Below are 11089 nucleotides of genomic sequence, written 5' to 3'. Positions count from 1 at the left end.
TTTGAAACCAAGACAATCTCAAACCGACTGTACTAAAATCTCATTGGACTGTCCTAGTTGTTGGCACGAATGTGCAATTTTCTAAGGCATATTTATCTCAATTAGTCTTGCTATGGACGGGTATATCCGTCTATTGCTATAGACGGGTCAAATACAATGAAAGTGGTGACATTTTTTGCCCCACCACCCCACTTGTTGTTTGTCTTATTAGAAAAGTGGTATTATATTTGGCCCATCTTTCATTATAAAATTTGACTTTGGGCAACAAATTCTTTATTCTCGTTCCCTCAAAAATAAATTTCCTTACAACAATCAACCCAAAATTAAAAAACACGACACAAAATTTTGAATGGAGGGTGGCAAATGGCCGAAGCCAATAAGCACAAGGCAAAACACCAACGTCGTTGAGACGAATTTGGGAAAGGGAGAACGGTTAACTCCGACCGCGCAATTGTTCCACGCTCCACAGTTTAACTGCTTTATAGTAGCGATTGTGGGTTTCAAGACTGATTAACGGTTTTTTTTTTTTTTTGACAACGAAGGGAGAATAACTTACAATGTTCTATCAGCAACTATGTAAGCTATTCGACTAGGTAGCATGATAAGTAGCATTTTAGTCGTATTTTACCCCGCATTTATACCTTATTCCGACTCGATTTTGTGTGCTTAAATGTCTAAAGAGCTCATTTAATTACTAATTTATACGAGTAATAATTAGTCGTATTAGTTTATAATTAATAATTAATTGTATTTATGAATAATAATAGTATTATTATTATTATATTAATTTAATGTGCAGGCAAGACGGGAAAGTGAGGTGGAAGAGCAAGACGGGATTATGAGAAGAAATGGTGGAGGTGAAAATAGGCCAAATCATGGAAAAATAAACTAAGGAGCAGCTGCTAATTTCAGACGGTCTTTGCTGAGCTTTTACTACCACCTCCGGCCACCGTGGCAGCCACCACTCACCACCACTGCCTCCCCCTACATCCACCATCACATTCCATCCACCCATGACCACCGTCTGTCACCACGCCAGCCGCCTTGACACCACCTTTCCCCCCAGCCACAAACATACAATTACAACCAATTCGTGCGACCATCTTTCAACCACCACCAAAGCCACCTCCAGCCACCGTGGGAGCCACCCATCACCACCATTAACATCCTCCCACTTCCAACTTCACAACCCAACCTCCAATAACCACCATTGACCATCGTGGAAGCCACCACGACCTCTCCTTTCACCCCTGTCCGTAAACAATACAAACAACATCCATCTTCTACACCATCTTCTAACCACCATAACAGCCACCATGGACCACCTTGGCCGCTACCCACGACCACCATGACAGCCCATCACTCCCCTATCACCGGCAAACACCACCTCCGGCCACCATAGCAGCAGCCACGACCACGTCTTGCCTCTCATCCATCCATCGACATCAACAAATGCAACCAACAATTCCTTATTTGTCTATGCCGGCAAACCGGCAGCCGCCCTCCCCTACCGGTAGGCACCAACACAGCCTTGCTCTAATTCCAAAGTGCTCGCTACCGGTGCCATCACTGGCAGCCGGCACGCACCACCACATCTTATTCTCGCATGTCACTTTTGCTACTCTATGCCCGTTGCCCTTCTGCCGGTGTACCGGCTCCCACACACACCTCCTTTAATTCTTCCCTTTGCTCCATGGTCTCGCTACCGGTGACCAGGCCGGCGGCCGGCGGGCCGGCATGGCCCCCCTGCTATGTTTTTGACGGGAATTGATTCCATGTGTAATGTCGTTTGCTTTAGTATTATGATTAGTATTATTGTTAGTATTATTATTAGTATTATTGTTAGTATTATTATTAGTATTATTATTATTATCATTATAATTATTATTATTATTATTATTATTATTATTATTATTATTATTATTATTATTATTATTATTATTATTATTATTATTATTATTATTATTAAGATTAGATTATTATTATTAGTCTAATTAGATTTGTAATTAGAGGGTGTTATATGAAGCTCCTCTCTCATTCGTATATTTACTTTTACACTATACACTAACTTCAAAAATTAGACTAGAAATTAGATTAGAAATTAGTCTCTCTTATTCTCTCAATATTGTAAGACAAAAATATCTCCAATTAATTTTCCCTTTAATCAAAGTTGTAATCTTTCTTCCAAATTAATGTAACTCATCTTTAGTTTATTCAAGTTAGACAATTCTCAATAGTTTACATTTACATTAGTGGGTTGCAATTTGAAGGAGGGAGAAATTCATTCTTATTATTTCAATCCAAGTTTCCACTTTTTGCAATTAAGTTGGTATAATTCTATCCCTTAATTTCATTTGTTTACATTTACTTTCATTCAAGTTTTGTTAATTGTTTATGCTTGAATTCTTCTCTTTTGTTGTTAGATTGTTATTGTCTCTATCTTGTTCATCTTATTCATGTTCACCATTGTTGTTTCTCATCTAAAGGTTGAACCTTTGGGTGATTGTGTTAAAGTTTGAGTCTTTTTGTCTTAATCCATGCTCTTCTTAGTTAAATTAGCATTTCCTCTTAAATTTGTTGGGTTATTACATGATTAATTGTAGAATCGATTTTCACATCATGTTCATGATTAAAGAATCCGTCTTTATAGGTTTCTGGATGTATTGAGGGCCAGCTGCCATTCAAATACCTTGGTGTACCCATCAAACCATCTAAACTATCAATCAAAGATTGCCAGCCACTGATTGATAATGTTTTGGAAAGAATAAGACAGTTAGGGACCAAGAAACTCTCGTATGCTGGGAGATTGGTTTTAAAAAAGCAGTATATAGAACTTTACACTCTTACTGGGCTTCAATTTTCATTATCCCAAAAGCAGTACTAATCAAAATTGAAGCAGTCTGCAGGAACTTTTTGTGGCATGGAGGAACTGAATATGCTAGGACCCCTACTGTAGCTTGGTCTAAAATTTGCACTGATCAGAAGGAGGGGGGACTTGGACTAAGAGATGAGTACACATGGAACAAAGCAGCAGTTGGGAAGCTGGTTTGGTGGGTACAAGCCCATCCATCTAAGCTGTGGGTGCAATGGGTGCATAGTGTATATCTGAAAGGACAGGGATGGGAGGACTATAACCCTCCCCAGGATGCCAGCTGGACTTGGAAGAAGGTATGCAAACTGAAAAGGGAATTTCAACCAGTATATAACCAGAATGAATGGACCACTGTACTAGGCAAAGAATATACTATTAAAAAGGGTTACCTCTGGCTAAGGCAAGGCAGACAGGAAGTAAACTGGTATCATATTGTTTGGACCAAATGGTCAATCCCTAAACACAGCTTTATTTCTTGGATGTATTATCAGCAAGGTTTTAATACCAAGGACAAATTATTTAGACTTGGTATCAGCCTTGACAGCAGCTGTTGTATATGTGCTCAAGAGGAAGAGTCACCCCAACACCTCTTCTTTAAGTGCCAATATAGCAGGAGGGTCCTTCAGAGGATACAGGAATGGACGGGAGTGACTATGTCTGATGCCAATACTCAAAATTGGTGGCAGCATAGGATATTCACTAGACTGAAGAATGGTATATTGAACAGTATTCTCAATGCTACCATGTATTATATCTGGAAAAAAAGAAATGAGAGAAGGTATGAGGGTGTTATAATCAGTCCTGGCAGATGTGTAGTCATGATACAAGGGGATATCAGAAGCAGGATTCAGCAGCAATTGCAGGGTACAATGGCTAGGAAGGATAGGCAATGGATTGAGAAACTAATGTAATAGTATAAATGGGCAACAATGCAGTCAAGTGACTGAGTTTGTGCTAGGAATACTCCATGTGAAACTTTGTATATGGTTTTTTGAGCTTTAATATATTTTTTACATTTTACCAAAAAAATAAAAATAAAAATCCATCTTTATTGTTTCTTTTGTCTTAAGAATCATGATTAGTGAGTAGTCTTTCAGTAGGACTCGGTTTGACCCAACATGAGTAATTTCATTAATTGATGCACATAAAGGCTAATTGTTGGGGGAGATTAGTAAGGGTAGTCTAGAGGGTTGAATTGATTTATGGACCGATTTTGGGTAAATGTTGATTTATGACTCTTGTCCACCAATGAGAGTTGGCTAGGTTGCGAATCGGGTACCCGAAATTTGGTCTTATCGCTAACCTAGGTTGAGACCGAAAAGGAGAACCAAGGGAAGGTACCTCTAGACTAGCGTTTGTGTGACACCCCCATACTCCAAGTGCCTTACCAGGACCACTCAGGTATAGAAATGTCACCATCTCGGTTTCCCGAGGCAATGATAATCAAATGACAATAACGAAACATAATTTAAATAGTATAAAGTTTAAAGTGATTACAATCCAAATCCAAACTGATAAAAGTATAATACATGTCCTCAAAACCAAAAGTCTAAAACTACTCAAGTACGATAGCGGAAGACTCTAATCAGCTCGTGGTGACACATCCAGCTAGCCCATATGCCTCTAATCATACCTGCTCAACAACTGCTCACCATCCCCGAATGGATCACCACAGGTTTACAAAACAAAGACGGGGTCAGTACCAATCACACAATTATATAATCACAATAAGACAGAAATCAACACAGCTCAATCATCACATCAACCCGAACTCTATCACCAACTCCGCAATACTGACTACACACTAAAGTGTGTAGCCCTACCAGAGTACCCATCGCAACAGGTTACTCCTCGCCGCCACTGGGGGACCGTAGCCGTTCCCACCTTAGCCCCGCTCATCTCCGTCGAGCGATAAACCCAAATCCGTTAATGTGCACATCCCTTCTGTGGCGGGTTCCACAGAAGGCGAATAATGGGCGTGAAGCCACTCCCGCAAGTGACTCCACTCAGCCAGGGATGCACCCCAAAGAACACAGACAGATACAATCAACAGCAATCAACAACAACCAAATCCAACAACCATCACAATACGAATATGTTACTTTACAACAATCACAAACAAATACTAAACCACATTATGTGACTAATACTGAGTAGGGAAAACCCTACCTGGAATGCAAACACAAGCAGACGATCTCAACGGCTGTATCAAATCCTCTCCTCTACGAATCATCCTCCTATCACATGATCACATAATTACTACTAGCACAACTAACCATAAAAACCCCCAATCCCCCAAATTAGGGTTTAAACAAAGTTAATTAAATGCTATAAAATTGGTATGTAGATCTTACCCTTGACGCAAGGATCACAAGGACACAAAGAACGATGAAATCCGGCCTCTCAAACTCTGGGATTTGTCAATAACACGGATGAAGCGAACAACGTAGTTTTAATCTCCTTTTTAAGTTTATTATGTTTGTAAAAGTGTTTAATAAAGATGACGGTATAATATATATACTAATCCGCGTTATTAACAAAACCCGTCAAAATAATACCCGTTAACCGACCTACTCGATCGAGTAACTAACGTACTCGATCGAGCGCCACTTACTCGATCGAGTACCCAGGCTACTCGATCGAGTACCCTACAGGCAGAATACTTTTTCTAAAATCAAAACACCCTTACTCGACAGAGTAAGGTCCACTCGATAGAGTGCCCAGAGACTCATAAAACCGTAGTATTACAGTCTTCCCTCCTTAAAAAGAACTTCGTCCCCGAAGTTCAAACCACAACAAAATAAAAACATATTACCACACTCCCGACACAACAAACAGCATAAAACTCGACACAAAACTCCGACACATACTACCAACCAAACTCAACCCGACTCAAACCACTACTAACTATACCAAAAACAACATAAAAAGATGTCAAAACTCTTCGCGATCATCTCCTGCCCCCTAAAAGAAACAAGGTTACATCCCCGTAACCATACATACCTGATAAAAAAGGAACGGATAACGCTCCCTCATGGACTCCTCTGCCTCCCATGTAGCCTCCTCAACCTCATGATTAGACCAAAGAATCTTAAGCAAGACTGTCTCACCATTTCTAGTCTTCCTAACCTTCCGGTCAAGAATCTGCTTAGGCACCTCAAGGTAAGACACGGACTCATCTAGCTCTATGTTCTCTGCCTCTAACACATGTGACGGATCACTCACATACTTTCGCAGCTGAGATACATGAAACACATTGTGCACTCTCTCCAAAGCAGACGGTAAGGCCAAACGGTAAGCAACCTCTCCAACCCGGTCTAAGATCTCATATGGTCCTATGAACTTCTGACTCAGCTTGTCTTTCTTCCCAAATCTCATGACCCTACGCATAGGAGACACTTTCAGAAGAACCTTATCCCCAACCTGAAACTCTATATCCCGGCGATGTAGATCTGCATAACTCTTTTGCCTATCCTGAGCTGCTCTCATCCTCTCCCTGATCATCTTAATCTGCTCAACTATCTCATGTACCATCTCTGGTCCTAAAACCACTGCCTCAGCACTGTTATCCCAACAAATCGGGCTCCTACATATCCTCCCATATAAGGCCTCAAATGGCGCCATGCCAATACTCGTGCGATAGCTTTTGTTGTAGGAAAACGCAATCAAATCTATCCTCTGTTCCTAGCTACCACCAAAATCCATCACACAAGCTCGTAACATATCCTCAAGAGTCTTGATTGTTCTCTCTGTCTGACCATTTGTTGCAGGATGAAATGCTATAGTCATCTTCAATGTCGTTCCCAAAGACTCCCGCAACTCTTTCCAAAACCGTGAGATAAACCTCGAATCTCTGTCAGATACGATGTCTTTAGGCACCCTATGTAATCTTAGCACATTCTTCCAATAAGCCATAGCTAATTGTGCCTTAGTCTATGTACCTTTCATTGGCATAAAATGAGCTGACTTGGTCAGTCAATCCACTATAACCCATATCATGTTGTTACCCTGCTGACTCTTTGGCAAACCCACGATAAAATCCATAGAAATGGACTCCCACTTCCACTCAGGTACCTCTAAGGACTGAATCTTACCTTGTGGTCGTCGCTGCCCCCCTTTAACTCTCTGACATGTCAAACAACGGACCACAAGCTCAGCTATTTCTTTCTTCATCCCAGGCCACCAGAAGGTCTTCTTTAAATCCTTGTACAGCTTGTCACCACCTGGATGTACCCAATATGGTGTACAATGTTCCTCTGTCATGATTGTCTTTTTCACCTCCTAATCATTAGGGACACACCACCTCCCATCAATCCTCAAACTACCATCTGTATGAATAGAGAATCTAGACAATGTCCCTTTCTGTACTCTAGCTCTCCACTCCACCATCTTAGGATCTAACACCTGTTTACCTCGAATATCATCATAAAGATCAGGCTGCACTTTCAAATCTCCCATGGCATCCCCTTTCTGCATCATATGTATCCCAAACTTCCCAACCTCATCTCTCAACCTCATCAAGGATATAACTGTGCACAAGGAATGTACACTCTTCCTGCTCAAAGCATCTGCAACTACATTGGCTTTCCCTTCATGGTAGATAATATCCATGTCATAATCGCCAATCAACTCCATCCACCTCCTCTGTCTCATGTTCAACTCCTTTTGAGTGAATATGTACTTGAGATTCTTATGGTCTGAAAATACCTTAAAGGTAATGTCTCCAAATCTTGAGAGCAAACACAACTGCACCCAACTCCAGATCGTGTGTAGGATAATTCTCCTCATAAGGCTTCAATTGCCTAGAAGCATAGGCAATTACTTTACCGTTCTCCATCAACACACATCCCAACCCATTCTTTGAGGTATCTGTATAAACCTCAAAGTTCTCACTCCCTTCAGGCAATGCTAAGATTGGAGCTGTGGTCAAACGCTCCTTTAATGTTTGGAACGCTGTCTCACAACTCTCATCCCAACGAAACCTGTTCTCTTTTCTCATCAAAGCTGCCATAGGCCTAGCAATCTTGGAGAAATCTTTCACGAACCGCCTGTAATATCCAGCTAAACCCAAGAAACGTCTGATCTCAGCTACATTCTTTGGTGCTTCCCACTTGGTAACTGCCTCAATCTTTGCCGGATCCACAGCTACCCCATCTTTAGAAATCACATGCCCCAGAAAAGCAACTTTCTCCAACCAGAACTCACACTTGGACAACTTTGCATACAACTCATGCTCCCTCAAGGTCTGCAACACAATCCTCAGATGCTCCTCATGTTCCTCCTTAGTCTTGGAATAGACTAAGATGTCATCAATGAAAACTACCACAAACTTGTCCAAAAACTGACTGAAGACTCTGTTCATCAAAGCCATAAACACAGCCGGCGCGTTAGATAACCCAAAAGGCATCACCACATACTCATAATGGCCATACCTCGACGTGAAAGCTGTCTTTGGTATGTCCTCCTCTCTAATCTTCACCTGATGGTACCCCGACCTCAAATCAATCTTGGAAAAGACTGATGCACCACTCAACTGATCAAACAGGTCATCTATCCTTGGCAAAGGATACTTGTTCTTCACCGTCACTCGGTTCAGCTCCCTATAATCTATGCACAACCTCAAGCTCCTATCTTTCTTTTTCACAAACAGGACAGGTGCTCCCCACGGTGATACACTAGGTCTAATGTATCCTCTCTCTATCAGATCATCCAGCTGCTTCTTGAGCTCCTCCAACTCCTTAGGATCCATCCGGTATAGTGCCTTAGAGATTGGCCCCGTCCCTGGTTTCAATTCTACACTAAAATCTATCTTGGCAACCCCGGAATCTCCTATGGAAAGACGTTTGAAAACACCCCCACAACTGGTATCTAATCAACTATCGGACTCTCTATCCTGTCATATCTCACATGGCACAAGATCATCGGGTACCCCTCCCTCAGATAGGACTTCAAGGTCACAGCTGCAATCAACTTAACTTTGGGTTTGACAACAAACCCACGATAAGACACACTAATGCCCTTAGGACCTCTCAGAGACACTTTCTTTTGATGATAGTCTATCTTAGCTTTGTACTTTCCTAACCAATCCATCCCGACTATCATCTCAAAACCGTCTTAAGGGAAACTCTAGCAAGTCTATAGGTAGATCAACTTGCCCAACTATCATAGATACATCCCTATACAATCTCTCACATAATACAGACTCACTCGAGGGTATAAAAACTTTCTCACTTACAGACTCATATTCCCTCATACCCAACTGTTTAACATGACTCGAAGATACAAACAACTGTGACGCCCCCGAATCAAACAAAACAAAGGTATGAACACCATTAACAAAAAAAGTACCAGTGATAACATGTGCGTCGTCCTCAGCTGATTTCTTCTCCATTATAAACAGCGTTCCACTGGTCTTCTGCCCACCTCCCTGGACAGTACTGGCTGAGGTGGTCGGCTTAGCACCCGACCCTTGATTGTTGTTGGTGTTCGTAGCTGGCTTCTAATAAGAATTATCGCCATTGCGGTTACCTCCACCGTTGTTGCTCTGACCTCCCCGGTTGTTCCATGACCCAGCTGGTCTGTTGCTCGCATAACTCTGTGTCGGACCCTGAGAATATATCCCCTGAGTCGGTCTCTCAAAACCTCCCGGCAACACACTGGTACACTCATGTCTCTTGTGGCCTACACCGCCACAGCCGAAACAGGTCATTCCCCAGCTACCGCTACCATTCCCACGGCCACGCCCAAAGGAAGCCCCAGCACTAAACTCCGAACCAGATGAATATGCTATAGCCTGAGTGTGGTTGCCCTTCTTGTAATTGGATTGGCCACCACCCTCACACTCAGCCTTTCTTTTCTCAGCTCCTCTCTCTCGGGTCATCTCTACCAGCCTCTCAGCTCTCCCGACCCTCTCATAAGCTTTCTTAACATCTGTAAGGATTCCCACGGGTAGCTTCTCCATTATCTTGGGGGTCAACCTCTTCTCAAACCTCAGAGCTAGGTTCTCATCACTCAATCCCATATCCTCAGCATACCTAGCCTTCTCATTAAACTTACGGTAGTACTCAGTCAGATGTAATCTTAAACTCATCGAACTCCTCTCTCAGCTTACTCCTCACATGCTCAGGTATAAACTCTCTCCTCATGGCCCTCCTGAACTCTTCCCAAGGTATAGCAGGTAACCCCTTCTTTGCATACATGTCCCTAGCATTCACCATTACCTTGTCCCACCATTCACCTGCCGCTTCTCTCAAGTAGAACGCAGCTTGTTCTACCCTCATCTCATCCGGATAATGCACCAAATCCAGGATATTCTCCATCTCTCTGTGCCAATTATCTAGAAGCATTGGCTCCCTGGTCCCCTTGTACTCTTTCGGGTTGAATCTCGCTATATGAATGCTGATCTTTCAATGATCAACCTCCTTATCCTTCCCCACTCTCTTTAAAGCTTCCGTAAGAGCATATTGGTGCTCCAACATCTTAACTATGTCATCGGTGGTCATGCTCTCAGCTCTAGCATACAGGGCATTTCTCTTAGGCGGCATCTTGAAACTATATAAGAAAAGGTAGACATGAACACGCATACTTTAACTCAAACACGTATATAGCCTGCACAGACCCCACTCGATCGAGTACCAAAACCCACTCGATCGAGTTGAGGCTAATCGATTGAGTGCCCAACATACTCGATCGAGTGCCTCTGTAATACTACGGATTTCTTAGGCTAAGTACTCGACCGAGTAGAGCCTACTCGGCCGAGTAGTGTAGATTGTGTAGTCTGTTTGGGTACTGCCGAGGAATACTCGGCCGAGTATGATGAATACTCGACCGAGTATAGAGGATACTCGGTCGAGTATACTATATACTCGACCGAGTATCCGGTCTGGCGGGTAATATTTCAGCGGTTTGACTCGGAAATAATTAGAACGATATATATTTCGTTAAGCAGTTTCCTAAACATAATTTATAAAACCTAATCATCGTGCGATGCTCTAATCACTCTGAATCTCTCCTCTATGTGTGTGGATAATCGTAGCAATCGCATTCGATCCTTTATTCCTCCGTCGGTAAGTCTTTATCCCCATGTTTGTTGATGATTATTCTAAGGGTTTACTTTATGTATGAATTGGGGGAAAATGGGATTGTGCAATGTGTAATTGTGTTATGTGATTATTGTATAGGAGAAGACTTCGTAGAGGAACCATTCTAGTTGCTTGA

General features: G+C 42.2%; 1 protein-coding gene across 1 annotated transcript; it reads left to right on the top strand.

The window, feature by feature from the left end:
• Positions 1-557: 557 nt before the first annotated feature.
• On the top strand, positions 558-3783 carry LOC141608173 (uncharacterized). Its single transcript, XM_074427536.1, has 2 exons — positions 558-576; positions 2879-3783. Exons 1-2 carry the CDS (start codon positions 558-560, stop codon positions 3781-3783), a joined length of 924 nt encoding a protein of 307 aa, XP_074283637.1.
• Positions 3784-11089: the final 7306 nt, after the last annotated feature.

The sequence above is a fragment of the Silene latifolia genome, chromosome 10 (assembly GCF_048544455.1).
Source record: "Silene latifolia isolate original U9 population chromosome 10, ASM4854445v1, whole genome shotgun sequence".
Classification (NCBI taxonomy): domain Eukaryota; kingdom Viridiplantae; phylum Streptophyta; class Magnoliopsida; order Caryophyllales; family Caryophyllaceae; genus Silene; species Silene latifolia.
This window is presented reverse-complemented; position numbering and strand designations above follow the sequence as displayed.